Consider the following 26,969-nt stretch of genomic DNA (forward strand, 5'->3'; position numbering starts at 1 on the left):
AATATTATAAAGAGGAAAAGTTTGTAAGTATGTATGTATGTATGTATGGTTTTCACGCAAAAAATACTGGACCGATTTCAAAAATTCTTTCACCATTAGAAAGCTGCATCTTTACTGAGCAACATAGGCTATATTGCATTTTCAAAAAAATTATAGATCCTAACCAAAAATGCAATAATGTAACCCAAGGTGTAAAAAAATCCTCAATAAAACTTCTGTCATCGCGTGCGCTGCGGAATCTATTGAAGATAGAACAAAAAAATGTTCTACGGTATTATAGAATGGATCAATATCTACAAGAAAGTCCGCGATACCATATGTCCATCTTCAGTAGTTATGTTACTACAACAACTTTTTTACGTTTTCAAAGTAAATAGAAGTGCCGACAGTAATCAAACCATGTTATCCATACACATATATTAATCCTTATCCCATTAAATGATGTTTTATTATAGACTGTTTCAATACCAGCAAAATACTTTTTAAATGAAAAGAGTTGGATATTCCATTCAAAAGATATAACGAATTTTTAAAAGTGTCAATCTACAGAAAATAGTAGGTATACTGTTCGAGCAGGCCGTAGTGCGGGGGTCACGGAGGAATTCTACCAATATGCGTCTTGATGGAACACAGTGGGGTTCTGGTCAGTAGGAATCCGACATAACCCACGGCCCCTCCCCCGGAGGCCGTGGGTATCTATGAAAGATTTCCCCACTAAAACAAAAAAAAAAAAAAGGCCGTAGTGCGGGACGGGGTAAAGGTGATTTTCATGTGATTAAAAATTAAACCTATAGTCCGACCTATAGTAGACTTTTCACTGTAACGATATCGCCATCTATGCGGGTGAAACCGCAGGGCATTGCTAGTGTTTTTATAAAACGTTCACAGTTTTTCTGTAGTGTATTTAGTATCAGCATTGCACCCGTGCGAAGCCGGGGCGGGTCGCTAGTTTAACAATACAATAAGATAATTTAGAAATACTATTATAAGCACAAGTGTGTATTAAATGTACAGTCAAAGAGGCTAAACTTACACCGAAGTTAGAACCAGACCAACTTAGTAAAAAGAATCTGGTTGAAATTTTCAATTTTCATTCAAAAAATTGTCCAAACTAGATAGTTTGAGCAGAACAATTTGGATTACACAGCCGTAAGTTTATTTATACAGGGTGTCCCACTGTTGGTATACTAAGCTCAAAGGAGGTTATAGTTTTGCATACGCTGAGTACGTAAAAAATAATTAAAAAATTCCAGACGCATTTTTTTTCAAATAGATGAATTCTTAAAACTCTATGTGTACACCCATAACAAGCGAGCCGCCCAACTTTGCCACCAGCACGTGAGCTATCGTCTAAGATTATGTTTTCATAGATAAAATGCTCATATTAGTGAAGCGGTATATGCCGGCTGCGCGAAACTAGAGAAGAAAACATGGATTTTCAGGAAAAATTTAGCAAAAAATTTTGGACATAATTTTTTTTAAAAGTATTTTTTACGTGATCAGTGTATGCAAAACTACAAGTTCCTTCGCGCTTAGTATACCAATAGTGGGACACCCTGTATAGTAAAAACCAAAATGTATCCAACGTTTTTGATTGATTTGATTTATTTACTCCTAAGTGATTTAGACAAAGAAATTCACAAGTTAGGGTAGAGTTGTCGAGCGTCTAGTATCACAAAAGTAAATACGGCAAACAATGTAACGATCATAAAGTGTACTTAAATGATACATGATTGTATTAAATTTACTACCCACACTTCATACGACACAATATAATGAATAATTATCGTCTGAGACTTTAATTTATGCTAACCGCAATATTATTTGCGTTTGAATTTATCGAATACTAAAATTATTAAATCTATGCTCAAGGGAAAATACCCCAAATAACAGGACGACAACATAATTGAATTACCACTATTCACTTTACTAAGTACTAAGACGCAGAATTTCCTGTACCCACCCCAAGAGAAATATCGCAATCAAGAGTCCAATTTCCAGAAAAGAACAAATTTGTTTTTCAAGTCTTCAGTTTCATTTATCTATAAAAAAAATCATTAAAATATCCCTACCAAATATTGTACTATTGCTTGCAAAAACAGCCCTATCTAAAAGCTTAATTACCCGCCCTATAAACGCACACGTACCTTTAGTTCTAGCAGCGGCAAATCCAAATAAACAACACGGAACAACGAAAGCGCGACAAAGTTTGGATGCGGCAAGTACGTATAGCGCGACCGCAACGCGGCGACGCCTGTCTCCGACTGGCAACTGGCTGGCTAGCTGCTAGGATGCAGCGTGCATTGTGCAAGCGAGTGCATCGATTCCACACCGGCAAACACACCGACCAGACACATAAAAATTGCAATAACATTTTATTTCCTTCTCAATTTTACTTCGTAGACGAAAGCCGTTTTCGTAATGTATAGGGAATGTTCATTGAATTCCAAGATAAGGTTGTATTTTCAACTTCGGAATGTAAAGTTTCAATTTGTTCTTTTCTCGTAAATTTGGTAGTACTAAGCACCAATAAAAACGAAAACTAATATTCATTATTTATCTCATTTTACTTTGAGAACAAGCTTAAAAGATTAAAAAAAACAATAGCTCTTAAAACTTTACTACGCTTAGCATTTTCTACTTAAAAAATTATCACGTGAACTTATGTAGTTTTGGAAAAGGTGACGCAAAAAGTTCTTATGGATAAAAGATTATATCTTTGTATTTTCCATAAAATTTATTTACTTTCGTAAGTTTAAAACTAATATCAGTACCCTATAAGTACACAAAATAAATATAAACCTAACGTAGGTACCTAATAAATTCGGACACTCGAAATAAAAAGCCCTTCCAATAAAATTATCATAATAGCACCATATCCATAGTTCGTTTACTTACAATATTTTAGCATGATCATTAGGGCGTGTGCAGACTGTAGCACAGAGTCAACGTATCCCGCGAGTGGCGATGACCCCACGGGTTTTCAACTGCACTCTATTAAGTTACTCAGAGAACTCAACGATTCGGATTTGTAGTCAGACTACAAAGTTCTAGCTACAGGAGTAGATTTAACTTTGATTAACTTTTTAGTTTGTAACGTGCAAAAGTTTATGTTAGCCGTCTTGACACTTTTGATGTGTTAATTTGGATGTTTTTTAATTTTGCAGGATTTCGACGTTAACGGCCATGAAGCAAAATCTGCAGAGATTCAGAAGTCGCTCATGATGCACAATAAATGTGAGTAATTGTAAATAGATACATTTGGGGATAACTAACACTTGGGGATACGGGAAATCTAAGAGCAATAACGTAAAATACATATATGCCATCATACATCCGCTTGAAATGAGCTAAACAACAAGCATAATTTCTTTCAAATATTTTAGCTACTATACGTATGAGGAAAGCTCAAGTTAATAAATGACCGATTGGTTATCTAAACGCACAACCTTGCTAGTTGCTACACTAACCACTAAACTGATAGTTCACGAGCCCTGACACCGATATACAGTAACGAAATGCACACAATCCCACCTGCAGTGTAACTGTACGCGTCACATTATTTTACTGGTTATAACACCACTATCATATTTTGTATTGCGGTTATCATAATGCCCGGGAAGTGGCAAGTCCACAGGCAATTCTATGTACAGGCGTGTGACGTCAGACTTCAGAGCAATAGTAAAGGCAGTGCGTGGGCGCTGCTGTCAATATGCTTTTCTTTTAATTGCGCAGAGGTTTATATAAAGTTTTGATAAAGTACGTATGTATTCACAACGGGAGGTATTTAGTGATGCATTAAAACTTTAAAGCTTCTTGATTCTAACGCACGTCTTCTTTATAAAACTAAAACGAATAAGCACTTATAATTATTGTACCAATATCTTTTGGTAATGTGATTCTTATCTAATATTTCCTGTAAGTCTATATATCTAATTCTGATATCGAAATATTTATTGTTAGTCTTACCCATGGTGAATTAACCTTGACGATTTTACCAGCGTACCTATAACAGAATAAAGTAATTATATAAAAGATAATTACAAATAATTTGGAAAATCCAAAAGTGCACGCCTCATAATTTTTTTTTTAATAAATATTTATTAATTATTATTTTTGTTTATTTAATAACAATTTAACCACATCGAATCAGACCCTGAAAAATGAAAGGGTTCTATTCCTGAGCATACTCAAGCGTAAGAGAAAAAAAAAGACTCGATTAGTAAAGTATTTCGGTCGCTATCGTGTTAACAAGAAAAAGGATCCGCACATACAGACACACGGACGTCCAAGACAGAACTTTTTTAAACTGTTTTTTAACTAGTTTAAATAACAAAAATGACATCAAAAATATCATGAACGTTAAAAATAGTGTTTTTTCTTAATATGTGTGTGTATGTATTATCTTACAAGTGCAATGTATGATACATAAAGACATTTTAAGTTTGAAAAATCAGATGTTTTGCGCGAAGTGACAGTAGTACCCACCTCAACTCTTCGCTTATGAGGCGTGCAATTAATTTACACGTTAATTACGTTCAAATGCATGCACATGAGTAAACAAAACTGTTTAGATACTCTTGTAATCAGACTAAAAGCATAACTAAACTTATTACTCTAATGGGAATGTTCTGAATTCACCAAACTTTAAATAGTTAATTTGGGTAAACAGTTTATTTCATAACGGACCTTTGGTTCAATATTGTGCATGAAGGAAGGATATTTTAAATTATAATAATATTTAGATTATTTCATATTACTACTTATTCAAATAGCATTGTTTTTCAGGAATAGGGAAACACAGTATATAAGGATATTCTTATTCAGTTAGGATTATTTAAATATTTTAAATTAAATACATACTAAATACAATCAGGTGCAATAGCAAGCCAGTACATAATAAATACTGACTAATCTACAGTATCACAGTGGTGATTAGTATAGCTTATCATTTTAATTAATCAAGCATCAAAAACACTTCAGTGACTGGAGTATTAGGTTCTCAAGCGAAAACTATTAAAATATCAGCTCAATCTACACGCTCGCTCTTAAATTATTACGGGTAACAGAAGTTGGAAGTATGTTAAACACATTTTCGCTGCCGCTTGCTAGAATCTATTATGGTAATAAGGGCTTGCTTTTAATTAAGCAACTGCATAAGGAAGTAACAACATGCTCAGTAGCTCTGCACCAACGAATCAATTCACAAACGCACCTCATTAATGTTGCCGTTTTGTCTCCTGCTATCACTGTCACTTTTATGACGGTCTTTATACCACTTTCGATACTTCGGAGAAAGAGCCTAAAAAAAAAAAAAAACACTGCTATATTTAATAAACTGCTATTATTCTTATAAACAATGTCAACTTAGAAACCCTCTGGTCAAGATCAAAGCAAAAATCGATTCCCAAAGACCCTGAATAGATACGTCTTAAATTATTCAAAGAAACCAAAGTGTTTCACGATGAATGCTCGGGCAATAAAACCAATGTAATATTCATTGCCTCTAATTTAACCAGCCTTTAATGGAAAGTGCACTTAAAGAATCGTAAAATCATGACAATGGATTTATTTTTAGACGTATTAAAGTGATCTTAATGTGCCTTGTGAAATATATTTCTATATTTACATACTCTATAAGCTCAGTTTGATTTTCAAGTGTTTCTGTTTATGGGTTAATTGTTTACTTTACAAGTCAGATTACTCTACAGGTAATTTCTACAGATATGATAAATAGATGGTTGAATGAGCATAGCCAAGTAAATGTTATCATGATTATAATTTGTTTCTTAAAGAAACGCAGATATAGAAACTAAAATGGCGAAATAATGTAATCAAAATTATTAAATAAAGAAATAGAAAGTGTTAACGGCGACATTCAGGCGCCATACATAACTCAGGTGTCGTCTTTTGGGGGAAAGTGTGCAACCCAGGTGCGGGTGAAACGAAGGGGTCATTGGACAACTATGAGAATAAACTTTCTGGATGCTAAAATAACTTTAAGACCATAATGCAGGTACAAGCGTGATAGCATTATCTAAGACTTAAACCATTTCTTCGAGATATTGTCTAGACGCTAGCAAATTCATCACAGACTTTTTCTTCTAAATTTCCATCATTAAAGAAATCTTTAATGATTAAAATGCAAATGGTTTTAGTAATGTTTGCTTTTTAATTCCGTTGTTCTAAAAGCCTCGTCCCTTATTACACTTTCTTTAATATTCAATTGAACTCATCACTGATTACTAGCCCGTTGTCAATGCTTTTAATAACGGTATCATTACAGCATGAAGGCCAACGCTGTTGGAAATGGCACTGAAAAAATTATATGTCATAAAGAACGTTTGCTGTGAACACAATCACGCTATCGAAAGAAAAATGTATTTGAATTACCTTATATTCTAATAAATAGAACAATTTAAGGTACAATATTAGATGCCGTGATAATATAATCACCTTCATCAGACCTAATTTTGTTCCCTTTACTGATGATATTTTTGGAAAAATAGTTATAACTTATAATCTTACGGTAAGACTTGTCTGTAAGTTAGAGGCTACTAATAAATAAACAATTCATAAAAAATAACATATAGGTATAGCTTTAAAAATATATACCTTTCTTAAAAGTGAATTTAAAATGAAAAAGAAATAACATAAAAAAAGATCATATACTTAATGCGAAAGCAAAAACTGGCTTAAAATAGAAATAATGAAAATAAACTATTGCCATTAATGAGGTGAAGGTGTAGAAACAAGTTTAAAAATATAAATTCACTAATTAATAGTGTCATATAGCACGCTACAATCGCACCGGTTAATTATACAACAATATATAATAGGGTTATGTATTATGTAGTGAAACGCACAGCTGCAACTTGGCAGTAAATTACAATGGTAATTACTTACTAAGCCTCAAGAGTTTATGTATATGCATAGTGCATTCGTAGACTTTGTAAGTTTGTTATTGGTGTTCAAATTGGATCATAATGGGGCAAAATATGGTATAGTTACCCTCAAGCAACTTCAAAACCAACTGTTAATTTGATAATGATACCCAAATCTAAATATCAATTAACTGAATTATTCATATCTTTCCATCTTAATGGTCAAATCATCACAGTATTAAAATTGAAGATTATCTAAGGAATTTCCTTTGTTCAGAGCCAAGATGAGCCGTTCTGTTCGTCTTTGTCACGCAAGAAATATAAAATTATCCATAAAGATCCTCAAATATCCCCTGGGAAAGCTACGCGATGCTCGGAGTTTGACAAAAAATCTAATTACCTTTGGAGCAATTTTCTCTGTCGTTATCATGCTCCGACGTAATATAAAAATAGAGTTAATCGTTTATCCATATTCCATGTTCAGACGGTATTATTACGTTATATTAGGAATTATGTTGGATCTGATAACTAGCTGTTGACCACATCATAAAGTGTAGTTACACTTACTCGTATCTATTATAGTGAATATACACTCTAACGTGTCTCTACCTATCTGATATTCGATATCTGTAACATTATCGGTTATTCGTTACTTTAATTTGAATTTTGCATATATATCTACCGGTATAATTCTCTGATGATTATACCTATACACTTGTAAAGGTTTATATAATTACATAAACAACTTTTGATTGGGAGCCTTGAGTTTTGTTGGCAAACCGTATAATTTTCTTGACTATATGACCAACTAACTACATGACTGTAAACTGTAGTTCACCATTGTTCCTTTTAAAGCGAATAACTTCGCAATGATTACGTTACATTCTGAAGCAGTAGCGAACGAAGAAGCGGCCGCCCACACGATGCACTCATCTCATGATTAGATGCATATTATTAGTGATGGATTGATGCATTTAGAGCACTTGAACCCGACACGGAGCAGCTAATAATATGAATCATTTGTAACAATCGAGAGTGACATGTGTTCTTTGTTTTGCTCTGTGTATTCTGTTCTTTGTCTGGGTGGTGGTTGCGCAATGAGTATGAAGTTGTTTCTATAAAGATAAGTTCGTATATGCTCAGGATAAGGTTTTGTGAGTACTCCAGATTGGTGATGGCATCAACCAAGGAAAGACCAAATTGCAAATCTCGCCTCACAATTTTAATGTCGGTGATCAATGCAGAATATTAACAATATCCTTTCAAAAACAACAATTTATTTTATAATAACAAAGAACAACTACTGCAATAGAGGAACTAATAAGTTCATTTCAAACGTTATACTTTGAAACTTCGTCGCAACTGCAACGTTATATTATAAAGAAAACTATAACAGTATAAAATTTTCACAAAGTAGGATTTTAATACTATAAGATTCATTTGAGAACTATTGAACAGCACTTGTTGTTTTATGAAAGAAGCTGGTAAGTATGTTAAAATTCAGAAAAAAACACTGGTTAAGAAAAAATCTTAAACTTGTAAAATTTAATTTAAAAAAGCAGACAGACATAAAACGACGAGCGTAACACCAAAACACATCAGTCTGGCAAGTCTGGTGCAAGTAAATTAGGTATAACATACAGTAGACTAAATTGCCAACAATTCCTTTGTCTGCCCCGACGGAATCCAGCATCCGAGTTATATCCACGTTATGGCGAGCCGAGACAACAAAGGAACTCAACAAGTGCAGCCAGGGTGCAACCGGGAAATTGGAGGGCCGAGGGGTCCCCTGGAATAGGGCTGTCACTTTGTTTATTACTTCCTTTGTTATTTTTTCATATTCAAAACGGTATATAGTGTTATGTAATTTGGTGTTGTGTTGTATAGTTTAAATGGAGTATTTTCTTTAAAGACTACTTCTACGTATACGTATAAATAAGGCAAAATGTGAGAGAGGCATCAAAACTTAACTTAACCTAAACATTCTGAATATGAAAATTGTTACTTAGAGCACAAACAAATCCTCATCGGTAACAAATCTTTACATTTTAATTGTCTATAAAAGTATAAGCTTTCGACTAATGATAATGGCAGTTGGAAAGCCCTAGATAAAACGGATATACCTAGCCGGCAGGCGGTAGACGGTACGCTAGTGGCAATTATTTGTAGTGTCTGCTCTCTGTTGTACCCTCGCAGACGCTATGTTGTGACGGCGGGTACGGTTTAAATATTTTGCAGACGGAACTTAACAAATACTTATAGGTTTAGGTATGCTGAGCACAAATATGTATTGAGATTCAGTTGTACGCAAAGAAATACTTGGCAAACCAACGTCGCTTCGACTAGTCTCTGTTAATTTAATTAGTAAAACAAGCACTGGAGTTAAAATTTCCAATCTTAAATATAATCACATAGGTATGTAGATAAAACTGTATCTTTTAAGCTAACGGCTATCGTGGTTAATTAAAGTTGAAGATATTATGCCAATTGGACAGTAACAGCAGTAACAGTATGCTCCGTGGATTTAACCCGTTATGGGTGCCGGCAACGACGTTGTGCTGCGGTTAAATGCTAATGTTGCACTTTTTGTCATACTCTGATCTGATGTTATCATTGCTAATGCACTTTTTACTTACATATTTGTAAAAGTACTTTTAGCTCTCTTCGTGTCTATCTTTGCTAATAATGAGAGATTTTTCTATGCATGGCTAATCTCTGGAACCATTGGTCGGTTTTACTACAACTAAAGTCTGTAATTAAGATATCTTGGTGAACAAAGACCCAAGTTTCCGTTATCCGTTTCGAACGAAACAAAATTTACTCTATTACGAAATACATTTCCACGATTAATGAACTTAATTAAAATGTAGTCAAACGTTTTACAAATAGCACTTTAATTTATTTACACATTACCAAACCAAATCAAATTGTACATTTTAATTTGAATGTAAACGTTTGCCAATAACCAGTGTAGCACAAAAAGACAGTTAAATGTGAATGAACCCCGTTTAATAATTTAAAGAGCTGGTTTTGACCTGACCCAACCTCGTTGTTGTTGCGCTGAATAATGTCCCATGTGAAAAAATATTGCGTCATTCAAATGTGGCGTTTATATCAATCTCAGATATTAAAACGGCAATCTGAAAAGTATATGTAAATAACAATAGATATTTAGATGTTTTATACTAACGCTCATAAACAGACCAAACTTATACAAATCATCACTGCATTTTGATATTATAAGGATTCTTTATTCCCCAAATTAGAAGGAGTATTATTATTTATTATTTACCCACCTACCTTTATTTATTTTCTGGTCTTATAATAACGAAGCAAATAAAGAGGAGAGCGGGTCGATAATATATGTATAATACAATACAACCCCTTTCTAAAGCATTTCTGTGAAGACTTCCACTCAATGGAAATTGAAAACAATACAATTTCAAGAACTTCTATATACATGTAAATAAATATGAATAATAAAATACGAGCTCTGGAAAATCGTAAAGTTGCAACTGTCTCCCTAATTTTATTAAAAGAAAATGTATTTATATTGAAAAAAATATCATCACAAAAATATGATATAAATTGTGATTCTTTTAGCATTTAAAAAAATCAAACTAACAATAGAGCACGCATCGTCGATTCGAAATTACTTAACTCATATTCAAAGCGGTAAACACCAAACAATGCAATTTGTTAAGGTAAAAGCGAAAACCTTTTAAAAGAAATATCAAACTAAAAGACAATGGATTTCAAGTTCCTCTTCCCCACAGAAACGAGGTCAAAAATGCAGCCACGGCTGGCATCATCGAAGAAAGCATTGACCTATATTTACAGCGTGCAGTACTTGACTTTGTTTTTCCTACATCTATTTTGTAACATTACAAAAATAGCTACAATCGATATAATATGACGTCCTAGTACTTATAATATTGATCCGGAAATCTTGTTTACTGAATAGACGTTCCAACAGCTGTTTTCTATTTTGGTCTTCACAGATAGAATCCATGTTTATTCTACGGGTTGATATCATGCGAGAGGTATATAAGGCATTTTGGTTCAATGTAAAATATCCTTTATCCGAACTGACTTTGAACAGAAAAACCCTTTGTTTTGGCACCGACGAAAATACGTGTGTTTTATTTCCAAAGAGCTTTAGATTCCTATCCCAAATCCTGCTCAGGTGTATTGATTTCAAATCCTCGACCAAAGCAAGTTGGTTCGTTTATAAAAGTGTTTGTTTTCATACGCTCCTGTGCGCGCAAACCGATAACCTGTGACCTAGTTAAAGCTGGAACATGACCCCAGTTGACCCCACGGCCTAGGTTAGCGTCACCCGCATCCCTCTCGTCGGCAGCCTTATCAACATTGGGCTGAGATCTTGCTTTCATGCTTTAGTACCTATGGGACACTTCTGTTTGTACTGTTACGTGCTTTATAGTTTATACATGTCCCAAATATTGTAGAGTAGACCGTAATGATTATGTCCAGGATTTTTTTCTTCTGGTAAATGTTAAATTGTTGTGGTGACTTTGTTTTAAAAAATTGTTGACAACTGTAAACTTGTGACTGTATTTAATCAATCTAAACTCGGCTTTCGCTAGTCTGTGTACTAAAAACATTTCTTCTTTTATGTCATTTGTTCCACTTCATTCCGGTTAGTTGTAGTACGGGTGAAGAGATCCACTCCCGTTAAAAGGCTCCTGCAATCTTGGTAATTGATAATGGGTCATAAATCCGAACTCATTAAAGCGGAGTGGACAGTGGACAGTTCAAGCAGGTTCGTAGACTCGTTCGTACCAGATTGCATTTGGAGACGGTAGCGAGCGACCCAATTACAGAGGAAATTATTTGATACCAACTGTCTCATAAGTCCCATTAATGCTTCGATATGAGCCTGCAATCTATTTGTTGCTGACTACAGCGGATAACGTGGTGAAATAATATGCGCGGCTTGGAAATTACTATAGGTATATCCAATTAAAGATTATCCAGCAAGCAAATCGCTCGCTCTTTATCGTCTTGTCATAAAAATAAAAATGGAATGTAAATTATAATGGATGAATGCCTAGCCAAGCGCGAACATACTGCAGAAATGAAATCTATCTATATTAATGTCAACTTCAGCGCTTCATCCAAGTAATGTTGTGTATTAATTCCCTCGACATACCTGCATTCTGCAAGATCGGCGAGCTTGTTTCGACGTGCAATTTGCGTCATACAGCCCTATAAATAACTGAGAACGATGCTTCAGGAGAGATAGAACGGACGCCAATAAGCAACAATGAATTCCACGATATGATCGCTTATAATGATATCCAACTAGATGGTTATTATCGACAGGCTAGCTCATCTATCTTATTCTTATAGCGGTGATATATTAAGCTTGGAAGTACGCAAATCGTAGATAAGATCTCTCTCGGTAACCCGAAGAACACTTTAACTTGTGCGATTTATGAGTACGAGCGGCCGAGGCCGAGAGATGGGAAATAAGTGGCCTTACTTTTATCTTTAAATAGCACATAAACATATTTCAACTTTGACGAATTGCATTTAAAAGCAATTGAGGTCAATTCCGCATTTCTTTGGATAAAATCAAATTTAGCTGAGATCAGACATGTGAAGCACGATTGTTATTGTTCTGAGGTTGATGAACGGTCGTGAATCATTAAATAAATTGAGATTAATGCAGTTTATTCCTGCATGTATATTCAGTGATAAAGAGCACTTAATCATCCTCAAAAGTGGACCACACACACAATTTTGTTTAAAACTCTTTTACTCTTCACATTGATTGCACAAAAATGTATCTAGTAAATACTCCTTTTATGTAAGTATCTGAAATGAATTAAAATAATATAATAGACCTTATCACTTATCAAAGGAACAAATAAAACTGATCATTGTTAATAGTTAATACGAACCACGTACAGCGCTACTTAAACGTAACCACGTAACCATTGCAAAAACTGCGTCATGAAAGACGATCCATATTTGGCATAGCAACCGTTGGGGGAAGTTTTCGTTAAAACAAGAGGCTCTATACTATCAGTGCATGTGACGTAATGCCCTAGTTTCATGGGGTCAGATTGGTTGCACCCTTTGCATCTAGGTTGCGCCGTTACGTGTAACGAGAAAACTTTGTCATGAGCGCTCTGGATATGCGATGCCTAATTTTTGGATATTACTCTCATGCTTATAAAGTTGAGTGGGTTTAATTTTCTTCTTCTTTGTCGATTCACTCTTGGCAGAGTGGTCGTGGTCACGTTGAGACGTCCACATCGGTGGTAGAGGCGGACACAGCTTTCCGCACGATCTCCCGCCATCTCTTCCTGTTACTAGACTGTCTGGCGCAGTCTGATACGCGAATTCCTACAGCAGATTTCACTTGGTCGGTCCAGCGCATTGGTGACCTGCCGCGCGACCTGATTCCTTCCACCTTTCCTTGTACTACCAGCCGCTCAATGGAGTTGTTATCTCGCCTAGACACGTGTCCAAAGTATTGCAGTATGCGCGACTGTACTACGGTCGATAAACGCTGTTTGATGCCGAGCTCTTGGAGTATGGACTCGTTGGTGCGAAACTCTGTCCACGATATCCCTAGCATCTTCCTCCAGCACCACATTTCTAGAGCATTTATCTTCCCTTTTTCCAACTCGCGCACTGTCCACGTTTCTGCCGCGTAAAGAAAAATGGGGAATACGAGTGTTTGTACGAGCTTGACTTTTGTGGCTTTGGTGATATTACGATTCCTCCACACTTTTCTCAACTTCTCCATCGCAGTTCTGGTTATGGCCATACGTCTTTTTACTTCATCTACGCAGCCGCCGTTGTTTGAGATCAAGGCACCAAGGTATATATAGGTCGAAACCACGTTGCAGTTCGCAATCTGTGTCACTTCGGGCGAATTGTCGTTGGCGCGGTCTACAATCATAATTTTGGTCTTAGAAAGGTTTATCTTTAACCCAAACGTACGGCATACGCGCTCCATTTTGAGAAGCAATTCCTTCATACGGTCTGCGTTACTTGAAAACAAGGTAGTGTCATCTGCGTACCGCAAGTTTGCAATTTTGTGTCCACCAATCACAACACCATCGTCCCAGTCCTCGAGAGTGATTCGCATTACAAGTTCGGTGTAGACGTTAAAAAGTAAAGGTGATATAATGCATCCCTGTCGGACGCCCGCACTTGGATGGAAGCTATCTGAGAGGAGGTCATCTGTCCGCACTGAAGCTGTGCCCCCTTCGTAGAGCTGCCTGAGCAGGTGCACAAGGTGTTGTGGTGTGCCCATGTCCAGTAATGTTTTCCACAACGTTGGCCATAGCACCGAGTCAAACGCTTTGGAGAAATCCACAAAGCATATATATGTAGGCTTGTTGAATTCTCGAGCTTTCTCAATGATCTGACGAACGATGAGAATTTGTTCACGGGTTCCTTTTCCTTTCACAAAGCCGGCTTGTTCAGGCGCAATTTCTCTGGACAAATAAGCTTTTAGTCGTTCGTTGATGATGTGTAGCATAATTTTGCTGGCATGTGTAATTAGAGCTATAAGACGAAAATTGCTACACTTCTTAGTGGAACCTTTTTTATGAAGAGGAGTGAAAACTGTATGAGCCCATTCAGAGGGCCATTTGCCTGTGAGCCATATCTTGTTGCAGATGATATGGAAGATATGAACGCCCCGCTCTCCTAATGCCCTAATTGTTTCAATAGGGATCGCATCTTTTCCTGTGGCTTTCCCATTCTTAAGATGTTGAATAGCGGCTCTCACTTCTGACTCAAGAATATCCGGCTCCAGCATATCACTCGCAGGCTCTGTAGATGTAAAATTTTGCGACTGAGGGTCTTCAAACAAGGACTGACAATAGTTTCTCCAAACTTCCGATATTTTGTCGAGTTCAGTGACCACTTGGCCATTCTGATCTTCTATGGCCCAGGTTTTTGACGGCAGCGTTTTAGTAATGAGACGAATCTTGTGATGCAGATCCCTTGACTCATATCTATCTGCATGAGCTTCAACTTCCTTACACAAATTGCGTAGGTAGGCATTATGATCTTGTCTGCATTGACATTGTATTCGTGCCGAGATCTTATTGAGTTCCTTTACATTGGCTCCCGCTGCTTTCATATTCCGGCGTTCTTCAACGAGTTTGAAGGTTTCGTCAGTCATCCAGTGCTGTCTTTTGTGGGTTGTGGTTGGTTGTGCAGTTTCCACCACGGCTGTGGTGATGAGTGTCTTCGCTCGATCCCAAAGTGAATCGGGTGCTTCGTTAATCAGATCTGCTTCCGACCACTGTGACCAGTTCTGTTCGACAATCGAACGAAATTTCCGACCATCTTTCACCTCTAGCTTCCTCGGCTTTTTGACGCATCGGGCTGCTGTCAGCTTGAGCTTTAGTTTAGAGATCAAAAGCTGGTGATCAGACCCGCAGTCAGCTCCAGGTAACGTATGGGCATTTGTTACACATGATCTCCATCGCGAACGAGTCATTATGTAATCTATTTGGTTGCGAGTCTTTCCATCGGGTGATACCCAAGTGTACAGCCTTCGAGGGTGGTGTTGGAAGAGGCTATTGACAATCAGCAGGTCGTTTTCGGAAGCAAATTGCAGTAAGCGTTCGCCTCGTTCGTTCCGCTTACCGAGTCCAAATTTCCCCGCGCATTTGCCCAGCTGATGAGCGTTTTCCCCGATCTTAGCGTTCAAGTCTCCTAGGATGACTAATAGCTCTCTGTTTGGTACCTTCGCTATTGTACGTTCTAGTTCAGAGTAAAACTTCTCGATTGCGTCGTCACTTGCGGTGGAGGTTGGGGCATAAACTTGGACAATGTTAAGATTCATCGGCGAGGCTTTTATCTTAATGCTGATAATCCGATCGCTTACTGGTTCGTATCCCATCACGCAATTTTTCCGGTGAACAGGTAGTAAAAATGCTACACCGTTGCTGCTGCTAACGTCGTTGCCAGAGAAGTAAACGACGTGGTGGTCTGTTAATAAGTGTCCGCTGCCTTTCCAATGTGTTTCGCTTATACCACAGATGTTTATACCAGCTCTTACCACTTCTCGTTCCAGTATGGTGAGTTTTCCTGCTTGATTTAAACCACGCACATTCCAAGTTCCTATCGTTTGGAGGTGTCGTAGCTTGATGGTTTAATTTTAAACCATACTAATTTTTAGTGCGATTAAATAAATATGTATACCTAATCATTTAATGAAACGAATTATATTCTCATCATGAACCCGACAAGCATAATAAAACTCAAATTGTAATTTGACAGACATTTATTTTTTCAAGAAGCCATTTAGAGGTAATTGCAATTTATTTTCTGGTTTAGATAACCAACGGAGCATAATAAATACTCTCAATCGGTAAGCGTAAGGACATAAAACCACTGCAGTAATGGTTACAAAAAATCTATCAGGACATCATTACACAGTCGCAAAACAAATATTAAACACGTTCGTAGCTAAAATAAAAACGGAACATTCATGACAATTAAAACTTTCATACACAGCAAAAAGAAGAACTCAGAATATTTCCAGATAGAAAATTTATGATCCTAAAATATGGAGAACCGTTTATGCAGCTATAATTTACAAACTATGTCCTACATTCAGAAATAATTTGAGAGCAAATACGCGAGTTCAAAAAACCATTGAATAAAATTGTTTCGCAGAGGCGGCCCGATTCACACCGTTTTAAATAAAATATGTTTCTCATGAACGGTATTTCCTACAGTGTTATTATAACTGTTACTCATAAACATGTACAAGTGGAAATATATTTTACTCTTATAAAAAATGTATAACCTTGTATACTGGCAGTGGGGCTATGAACGTTACTCTGATCCTCATAAATGCCTTCAGGTTGCCGGCGGAATTAATGGCTTTTCAACAATTCTTGGTGAAAAACCAGAATCACTTACACTATAATTGATGTTAGACTTAGAGGATGCTAGCGAGATTTTACCATATTTTATTTAACGAAACTGCATGTAAAAAAGAGTTGGTAATTATGTATATTTATAAATACTTATTGTTTATTGTGTAATTTGAATTGTTTCTCGTTTACATTTCATTTGTATTAATATAAATTTTAATAATTAGAATTTAATTTTGTGTGCATATAATTAATTACCAAAACAATATTGAATAACTATGTTATATTGTGATGTATGTGTGGACTTTTTATAATTAGTAAGTTGAAAATTAATAATAAAATTTAAAAAAAGGAGAAATAATATTGTAATACTGTGGAGAAACACACTGGTCGATGAACTGCAACAAGTTAAATTTACTTTAGGTGTCTACTCATATTTATGTAATCTATTACCTATAAATCGATGGTATGGTTTATACTTACCCGGTTTCTGGAACAAAGATTTAAAATTATTCAGAAAGCCAAACAGTCATCGTTTTATACCTTCGTATACAATAAAAATGTTTAGATCCACAATCAAATAAATTTATCAAGGTAAGATCAAAGTAAGCTCACGAATAATTAACGTCAACGTTTATAACGGCCCTACAAAGTGTCATTCTATTTCGGACGACATACCAAAGGTCAGGCACGGGCTCGGAAACCACATATACCTATGTACACCTGTATTTATGAACGGAATTATAAACGCAGGTGAAGGCATAATATAAAGGTAATCGGTTTCCATTCGTTAACCTTTGCTTTACGAGGCTATTACTCCCTACCGTTCGATACCCTTTTCACTTTTGAATTTTTATGACAGCATATTACGTAACCTAGAAGGTCATTACCACTGCATGGGTCGAATTCTTCAAGACCAGCTGTTACGATTATAGATGTGTGCGTAATGTATGAGTAATTGGTGCACATTGCCAGTTATCGGAACTATGCAAAAACATTAATAATTATAACTTGAGCATACAAACGTAAAGTAGGTACGTACTTGGTACCTAATAATGTTTGAAACTTTGCTCTCGTGACGAATTTCGTTGAAGTTTATATGTGTTACCAAGTACTATAAATGGAAGTATTTTCCCATGTCTAAAGGAAATTTTCTACATATCGTAAATCAACCTTTTCTACATAAAATTTAGATCGAATTTGGTCGAAATTAACCTCAGTTTGAATTGGTTTGAATCAAAGACCGTATGTAATGTACATGTGACTAACTGACTAAGATCTAATGATCGACTAGATCTGAATGTGCAGCTGCGAATGATTAGCATTCAAACCATGTGGAAATAGATAAATATATGTTCTGCTATTCTGAGACTTGTTATTTTATCGCGCTTTGTGAATGATTCTTTGTTAGATTTAGAGCATGCCAAGGCTAGGTAATAACTTGCTACTATATATAATACGCATAGGTCTTGTAAGCGATTAATGCCCACATTCAAAACCTATAAGACAATCGAACCAAAAAGATGTAAGAGTAAGTATAAGTATGTACTGTATACTGCATATGTAATCAAATTAAGCAGAAATTAGAAAACATGTTAAATTTCCATCGTATATTTTAATTTCTTCGTCTATGATGACGATGAAGAACTTTACAATTGCTGTTTTCACTTTTGTAGTTATTTTAAAATAAAATAGCGTAATTGAATAGCTCTACACAAATATGACACTAAAACTAGCTATATTCGACTTGAAGCCATTCTCCGAGAGAACTTCAGGACATTTCAGATGCCTTGACCTGCTTCGTAACGATCACTGTTTCATCGATTTATATTAATAGCATGTGTTAGGTATGTAAAGTACCTATATTCTGCAAATTAAAATAAAATTTGAAATGTCGGGGATTCAGAATGATAAAAAAGTACTTAGTTACTTACTTGATACTGCATAAGTTAATGTATGTATATATCAAAGGTGGATAATAGTAAACATACTAATATCCATGCTAATATTATAAATGCGAAAGTAACTCTGTCTGTCTGTCTGTTACTCAATCACGCCTAAACTACTGAACCAATTTGCATGAAATTTGGTATGGAGATATTTTGATACCCGAGAAAGGACATAGGCTACCTTTTATTGCGAAATATGTACCACGGGCGAGGCCGGGGCGGACCTCTAGTAGTAAATAGATATGAAATGGATCGATAGACGTCACAAAATAACTGACAAAGTGATATAGTGGGAACCAAACAATATATCTAACATATCCTACATAAATGCCTGAAAATGTATCTCATCTTCAAATTAATGCGGCATTATCAACGTAAACATTGGTTAGAGATTGCACCTGTTAACATTTCGCCCATTCACATTTATATGCAAAAATCTAATTAAATTCTGCGATATACAGTTATATTCTACACTAGCTGGTACAGTAAAAAAATAAAGAGATGTAGCTTTATATTAGAAACTATTCATTGGAAATTCTCCACAGAACGTGCAACAAAGAATCGCCCATAAAAAGCGTACTGAGTTTTAATTAAGACGGCTCTTACAGACTTTCATTAAAACGGAATTATTATGGGCGGCAAATTGATGTTAATATTGTCGCTCGTCACCTTGCAATGTATTTAGAATGTTTACTTTTTGCTTACAACGAAAAATACTTTAACTAGACAATAATATATTCTTCATAATTGTTATTAAAATTTAACGGCTGTTTCTTCGGTTGCAACACGGTGCGATAGTACTTACCATATATGGGTTATCTTTAGAATTGTGTCAGTTATAAATAATTACATACTGGACATTTACAGCCAAACACATAAACAAATATATACAATAGTAACAACTAATGTACAAGTAATACATAACAAGGAAAACAGTAGCAATTGTTCACTCAACAGTGAGTGACTCAGAGAGCCGTTGCCAAATGCAAAACTGAACGCTGCGGCCAAATATTTGCGGATATACCAACCCGATGAATGGTTAATATTTATCATCAATATCTACGCAATAATTCGAAGATCTTACATTAGTAAGACTCTCGTAAATAAAGATAAAGTATTAAGTAGTCAAGATTCTTAGAAGCAAAGAGTTAGAATTTTTGCATACGTTGGAGATAAAAACCAAGAAAATTGATAGTAAACGAACCATGGTCGAGTTATGGTTTACAGAAACGAAATCTATATTTAGAGCAATGAGCTCGTTTATTCTTTCAATCATCAGTCATCACATAAATGTCAATTGAAATGACGCTCTTCTCGGGCATGATTACACAGATTAGAGTTAAAAATTGCTGCGGTATTTCCTCAGACTATTTCGCTCAGACTTGTTTTCAGCTCTAACCGTCTGTAAAACGATTCATCATCATCTGAATCACTGAAGTGACATGACCTATCGATCCAAACCCACGCCAATTTCACAGCGATATGTCAAATAAAATAGTTAAGTTTAGTTAAGCTAGTACCGTAAGAGCTTGTAAATCGCAGCTATTTATTTGCTCAAACTGTTCGCGAGTAACGGACGATTTCGTGGTAATTCCAGATCCATTTAAAATTTCTGAGAACCCAACGAGTTTTCTGCTTTTGCTCTAAGATAATAAAGTTTGGCATTGCTAATTTAGTCAGTGGAATTTGACGTTTTACAAAGCTGCCGATGAGTATTTGTATCAATAATAAATAATATGGTATTGATGTAGTTAGTTTCATTCTGAGTAGTGACGAAGTCTCGAGGCACTATACGAATTTGGACCAGGTACCGAATAAATAACTACTACGTTTTAATCTGAATAAATAAAATTTGCCTTTTATTTTTGCCGTATTGAGAAAGATAACAAAATCGGATTATAAAGATAATAAACAAACGAATTAACTCTCAGATAAGCAAACATTAGCGTCTCAGCAAACTCGCTCGATTTTAGTTATTTGCTAATTTTCAGCGCAGTAGAGTTGAGTGGAGTCCAATTTCACAATCGATCACAATTGCCCTAGATATCCTATTAGTGAGCACTGAGCTATAGCCGGATTCAAAGCTCTTAACGTTGTTCGGATTTTATCTCTATTTTATTTATTTTTTTATTTTGTTTGGATTTTTTTACAAAAATCCAACTATTCAATTCGAAAATAGTTTCGTGAACACTTTTGTTCCACAAAACCCGTATATTGCATTCAAATATTTTTATACAGCAATGGAATACGATGAAAAAACGTGATCAAAGCTTAGTTATCGATAGCATTTGTCAAAGGAATTAAGTTTATTGTCTATAATATGTTTAATTTTAAACATTTTATCAGGAATATTTTATAAACATCGAAATAAGTATTTATGAATCAAAAGGTATTTAAAAAGAGCAACTACTTCAAACTAATTACGCTAAAAATAACAAAAAGTTACGAACAAAAAATGGCGCAGTAGCAGTGCGGTCAATTCATAAATTCAAAATGAAACTTTACTTTGTTGCTACGTTTTTGCAAACTAATTATGATGTTCCATGATGGATATCCATTTCTCGGAAGGCCGGCCTCAATAGCCCGAATGTTTTCCCACAAGCCACGAATCAAAAAGAGTAATATGATCTTAACAATGGGTGGTATATAAAAACACTGGACGAGTACAGCCTTTGCATAAACAGTTGTGCAACACTTTACCGAGACCTATAAGGATTGTAAACTAACCATGGTCGATCGATAGGTACCTCGAAATGGAACACGCTCTAAATTTATTTGTTTATAGTCAAATGTTTAGTCGACCTCCTTCCTTCTCAGATGATAAACAGGAATCGAAGTGAAGATGAAGCTTTTAGTGCCTTGTTTATGTTTGGCATGTGCAATGTGCATGGTGCATACATGCAGCAAAATATACGAGTGTTATTCTTATTAGCGAGTAGAATAGAGTTCGCTTATTATACAAAATTCATTTCAGCATAACACCAACATATTAAAAACTTCATAAACTTCAACACTATTACGTAGAAACAAGCTAATCCGATCATTGAAGCCAAAGTAATTTGTTAAATGTTGATCGTTTTCCCGAGGTTATGTCGCACGGTACACTTACTGGGAAACTATGGTACCAATTAAATTTGCAGATTTATACCGTGTTTGTACACATTCCAATATCCTTTGGAAGTAGGGCAATGTGTGCAAGCTGACACGTATATGTCGGACTGATCAGTAGGGCATCTGTTATGTACCTGTACTAACTGTAGGACATATTCATCAGACAGATATGGAAACATCGACGATTATAACATGATTAATTGTTAATGCAAATTACCCATCTGTTAACGACGTCTTATTAGTTCTATTATAAAGGCAACTAGGTTAATTAATATTGCATACATAAATGCAATGAATGAAAAGGAGTTTTGTTGTTTATTGAATAGAAACTTAGCAAAACATCTAAATTACTTTAAATATTCAGGTGGTCGCTAAAATCATTGTTTGGACGATACAATTTGTATCAACTTGATGATTTTATGATTGACTCTACTAATGGAAGTTTTCTCATACATATGTTTTAAAACATTTTTAAAAGTTAAATCGGATAGTTGCTATCGCATTTGTTTCTACAAACCTACGCAATCAACTTTTTATAGCAAACAGCAAGCAGTCTCGTCAAATGATTTATCTGATTGATTGACTCTCAATGTGTAATGTATAGTTTGCTCTTGGAATAATTTTAATGTAGGTACACGTCACAAGACTGAATCAAAATCAACTACATACATTTATCAGCTATAGTCGATTCTTGCACGTGTGATTATGTTACTGAATTGAAATGTATGCATCAATCATAACTAGGTATTGAAGAACATGAACCATCAATACTGACATTACTATCGGTGTTGAATCCTTTATTATTCTTGCATCTAACCAGATATTTGCCAGGTACTGGCAAAATACATTGGCAACATTGTTGATTCCTACTTGGGTGCCAATAGCGGATATAAGCTGAATTCGCGAAATAAACATGTTTATTTTTTTATTTAAGTAAATATTTTATTTTGGAAAAGATTCCATGTGAATGCTATTCAGCATTGATTAGAGATAATGTTTTCAGATATCAAAATTCTTGATGTATGAGAACTACTAATGTTTTGGAAATATAACTTTTTCGAAGCAAAACTTTGAACACCTAACTTCAGAACGTATTTGTAAACGAAACATCACCAAATAACGACTGTCCCATAAAATATTAACGGCTAATTGAATGCAACATGTAATCATTTCGTAAAACAATCTGTACCTAGGTACTATATGAGCTATTGTATATCTCATGCAATGTTGCAAGAGGAAGCACGAAGATAACACGTCCCAGTTTCTTGGCTTTCAAACGTTAAATAAACAACCGAGTAGGTAATGTTTATCCAAACTTTAGTGCGCATAAAATAAATAAGACCTCATTTCCGAACTATATTTGACTATTTCCCAACTATAAACGCGAGGTAACTACGAGGTAGGCGTATGAACACCTTTATTGTAAAATCTAATCAATTCATTGAAAATCATGCAGCATGCTATAATTTTTTGGAAATCAGTTCAACGAACTTGAAAATCTTGGAAAAGATAACGCTATCAAATGTCGTATTGGCTCCAGGCTCATGGATATTGAAAAGCGGATAGGCAGACAGACTTTCGCGTTTATAATATTAGTAACTACCTATATTTATAGACACAGACAAATTAGGGCGGGGGCACACGATGCGTTGCGGCGGCGGTGCGGCGCCGGAGCGGTGTCGCTGCGTCGTCTTACATAGAAATATCTGTGGCATGTCACACGATGCGCTCCGGCGCCGCACCGGACTTGTAACCACCAAGATGAGGCGGGGAGGGGTGAATGCGGTGCGACGTCGGAGCGGCACCGCTCAGTTGTTTTGCATCACAAGGAAGGACACGCTGTGCAACGCTGCTACGACGCCGCTGCGACATAAAAACGTTACGGCGCCGCACCGCTCGTGTGCCCACTGACACGGTGAAATCTTTGCGGTGCGGCGCCGCAACGCACCGTGTGCCCCCGCTCTTACGTCTGCGACAAATACGAAAGTAGAATATGAACCGTAACTTCGTACTCGCGTACAGGCAAATTGTAATCCATTTATCCTGGGAATATCCCTGAAACCCAACCCTTGCGGAAACACTTAACTTTATTAACGGAGACTGGAATCAAGTTGGCCAGCTCAGTTTAGTTGTATTGTTCACAACTTCAATGTTGAATTGATATATTTATAGTCCTGTTTTAAATTCAACAGACATCTTTAAAAGAATTATCATTAGCATTTTGTTGTCGCCATTTGCGTATATAGACGATTTTATTATTTAGATCTTTATTATTGCGTTTGGCTTATCATTCTTTTTATCAACACCGAATTCAATGAGAAAAAGTCTAATACATAGGTATTATGAAGATCTCTGAGAATTAACATATAGAAGAGAGATCTATTTTTGAACGCATAAATATTTTCGCTTTAATAAAATGTATCTTTTAATAGTAAAGTAAATACGTATCGCGATTTTCGGTTCATTGAACTGCGCGTAGGACGAATTTAGCAATGATACGCAATTCAGAAGACAATAAAATGCTAGACAGAACATTTTGTTTATAGCTCGCTATGTAAATTAATAACGTGATTCATCATATTTGTTACTCTTGCTTTCGTCAAACTTATACGATGGAGCTTTTTAGGTAGGTAGTAGGGTACCTCATTAATTTCAAATTCAAAACATGCAGTTATTGAACTCGCTTAGATTGCAGACTTGAATTTGACTTGCAACAAATAAGCTAAGAAGGTACTTATACAAAAATGTAATATTACAGTTATGCTATTGTAGTCACTTTACACTTTCTCTTTTTAATTGTATATTGAAACTGAAATATCTTGCAACGAGCTGGTAAATAGAACCGAGAATGTAAGAATATAATATATATCTTTTCCTTTGCGAGCGTGCTGCGACTGAATAAAACAGTAAAAGGACAAAGTATTATTACTATTTCCATTTGAGTCTTAGCTTGCTACAAAGTTCTTATAGAGACAGGTTCGTTGCCCTACGTAAATAATAATATCAGGTGGTAACTGGTAACAATAGGAGTGGAAGAAATATGAGCGTGCGCGCTCAAAGCGTTTCGTTGTATTGTGGTTGAATTTAAAAGAAAACCGCAGAATGTTCATGGAACTCTGCCGACAACTTAATTTATACTCGGTTTTATTTCACGGCGGGACTTCACTTGCTATCAGACTTTTACGGTAAAGCTGTACAGTGCACCTACGATAGGTATACCTTTTTTATTGTTTTAATTGAACCTGGCGTGAAAGGTCATGTTTTTAACGTATGTATTGTGAATTAGGTTGGCTATAGAGCGTATCCAAATTGTTTACCTACTCTTTCAAGTTCTGATGCTCTTTGGTCCTTGCCCATACTTTACACAATAATTATTATTAGTAAGGAAAATACAACTTCCCTCATTTGGTACAAGTTTGAATGGGATCACATGAAAGTCAACAGCTTCCTTCCTATTTTGGGGGTCAGTCTAAAATTGAATATCAGGTGCCTGCTAGATAAATTGTTTCTGATTCAAATGCTAAATGAATCTACATAAAATTTGATTACACGTGGCCGTTGAAAATCTTTTTCGACGCGAACAATCAACTTCGATTTAATTTTACACGGTACAGGCTTCAGACTTTATTGAGTTCAACGGCGTGTTACCAACCCGGTATTGTACCTACAACGACCTTTTTTCATTTATATTATTGTACCAAATAGTTTACAAATTACATTGTTACAGTGTTATCCACTTCGCAGAATTGAAGCGTTCTTGCCACCATTAAACTTACCAGTAAAATTGAATGTTCATATAAACAACTGGGTCAGTATTCATGCGAATGGATGTTAAGCCTATATTAGGGCCACGCGGGAAGCGTCATAATGCCCGGTTTAACCCACAGGCCAATAAATTGTATGCAGTGATCAGCCCTATGCATCCTATTATGAAACCTTATATATACGCATAGATACGGGCTTAGTTCGTGACCTGAGGGTCGACTGGGCTAGAACAATACAGCTCCAACTCGTTTGGGTACGTATTGAAACGTGATATGCGCTGTGTGTTTTAGATCATGGTTAAGATAACCCGGAGCAAGCTGTGCTTTGTGGACCATTGGTAGTATGTGCGCACGTATATATAGCATTGCCTATATATGTGTATAAAGCTTTACAATGTAAAGTTGGTAGTTTTATGAAATTAAACACATACACATGTTTAAAAACTTTATATTTTAATGGTGTGAGTGAAAGTAGGTAGGTAGTCTTTAGATAGGTGTAAGCTGAATTAATTGGTAGAAGTGTCGATCATCATATGTATCGCTTTTCAAATTTTAAGTATCATAATAATGTGGGGTTTTTGGGTTACATATTTATGTCAACTCAAACATTTATCGATTCTTTTGTGTCATTACTCATTGAAACTGTTAATAATCTCTATAAATTCAACAATTTAGTTGGTATTTTGCACTTTAGGACTTGATGGACCAGGACAAAGGACCAGTATCACCTGATAGAGGCATGGATTTGAATACAGGATTAACTAGGTATTATAGGTAGATAGTAGATACTATATATTATATTCTCTCTATTTAGTCTATTTTCCCGGTGCACGAATTACTTAGGTACCTATGAGTTTTTTTCTTTCAAAATATAGGTAATCAAATTAAAAAAAAATGTAGGCCTACTTCCGAAACATAAAATTTAATACCTATGCTGTAATTTTTTACATTGTAAATGCTATGTTAAATAAAGTAAGTTTACCATACACGTCAATGTATTTCATTGGGTCTGAATGGGCGTAAATGTAGTTACTTTCAGTTGATTAATGGATGGTAGAGTTTATAGATAGGAAGATAACCGATTTAATTATTCATAGTCCCACAATATGCTTATAGATTATGGTCAGCAATTTGCATTTTTTCTGCTCCAAAGTTGTTTATTTTAGGTACTCAGGTCTCAGGCAAATTTGAAGTGGTACTGTTTCTTTTTGTTTTAATTTATCAAAGAGCTAAGTAAACAATACACGTCATCTTCTAGATAGGTAGGTAGTTATTCAACTTATTACATTAATGACGAATTTAGCAGGTTATAAAATAACTAGAGATTTCATAGCTTACGATGCACATGCAAAATCCACTCGTAAACAACACGTGACATTG

General features: G+C 35.6%; 1 protein-coding gene across 4 annotated transcripts in view; it reads right to left on the bottom strand.

Annotated features, from left to right (window-relative positions):
- The window catches only part of Ypel (Yippee-like), a 73,352-nt gene that overhangs the window by 45,495 nt on the left and 888 nt on the right, over window positions 1–26,969 (bottom strand). Inside the window, exon 2 of one of the 4 annotated variants that reach the window (XM_090108853.1) lies at window positions 5,216–5,302. The exons of 1 other annotated variant lie outside the window; for it this stretch is intronic. In XM_090108853.1, coding sequence (XP_089964979.1) covers window positions 5,216–5,220 — 5 coding nt within the window. In that variant the 5' untranslated portion in view covers window positions 5,221–5,302. Of the gene's footprint in view, window positions 1–2,147; window positions 2,271–5,215; window positions 5,303–26,969 lie in introns of those variants that run through there. 2 more of the 4 variants (XM_090108856.1, XM_090108854.1) reach the window with 2 other exon arrangements.

The sequence above is a fragment of the Colias eurytheme genome, chromosome 13 (genome assembly GCF_061535395.1).
Source record: "Colias eurytheme isolate Ceu_HAF_F1 chromosome 13, ilColEury1 Martin Lab GWU primary, whole genome shotgun sequence".
NCBI classification, from domain to species: Eukaryota; Metazoa; Arthropoda; class Insecta; order Lepidoptera; family Pieridae; genus Colias; species Colias eurytheme.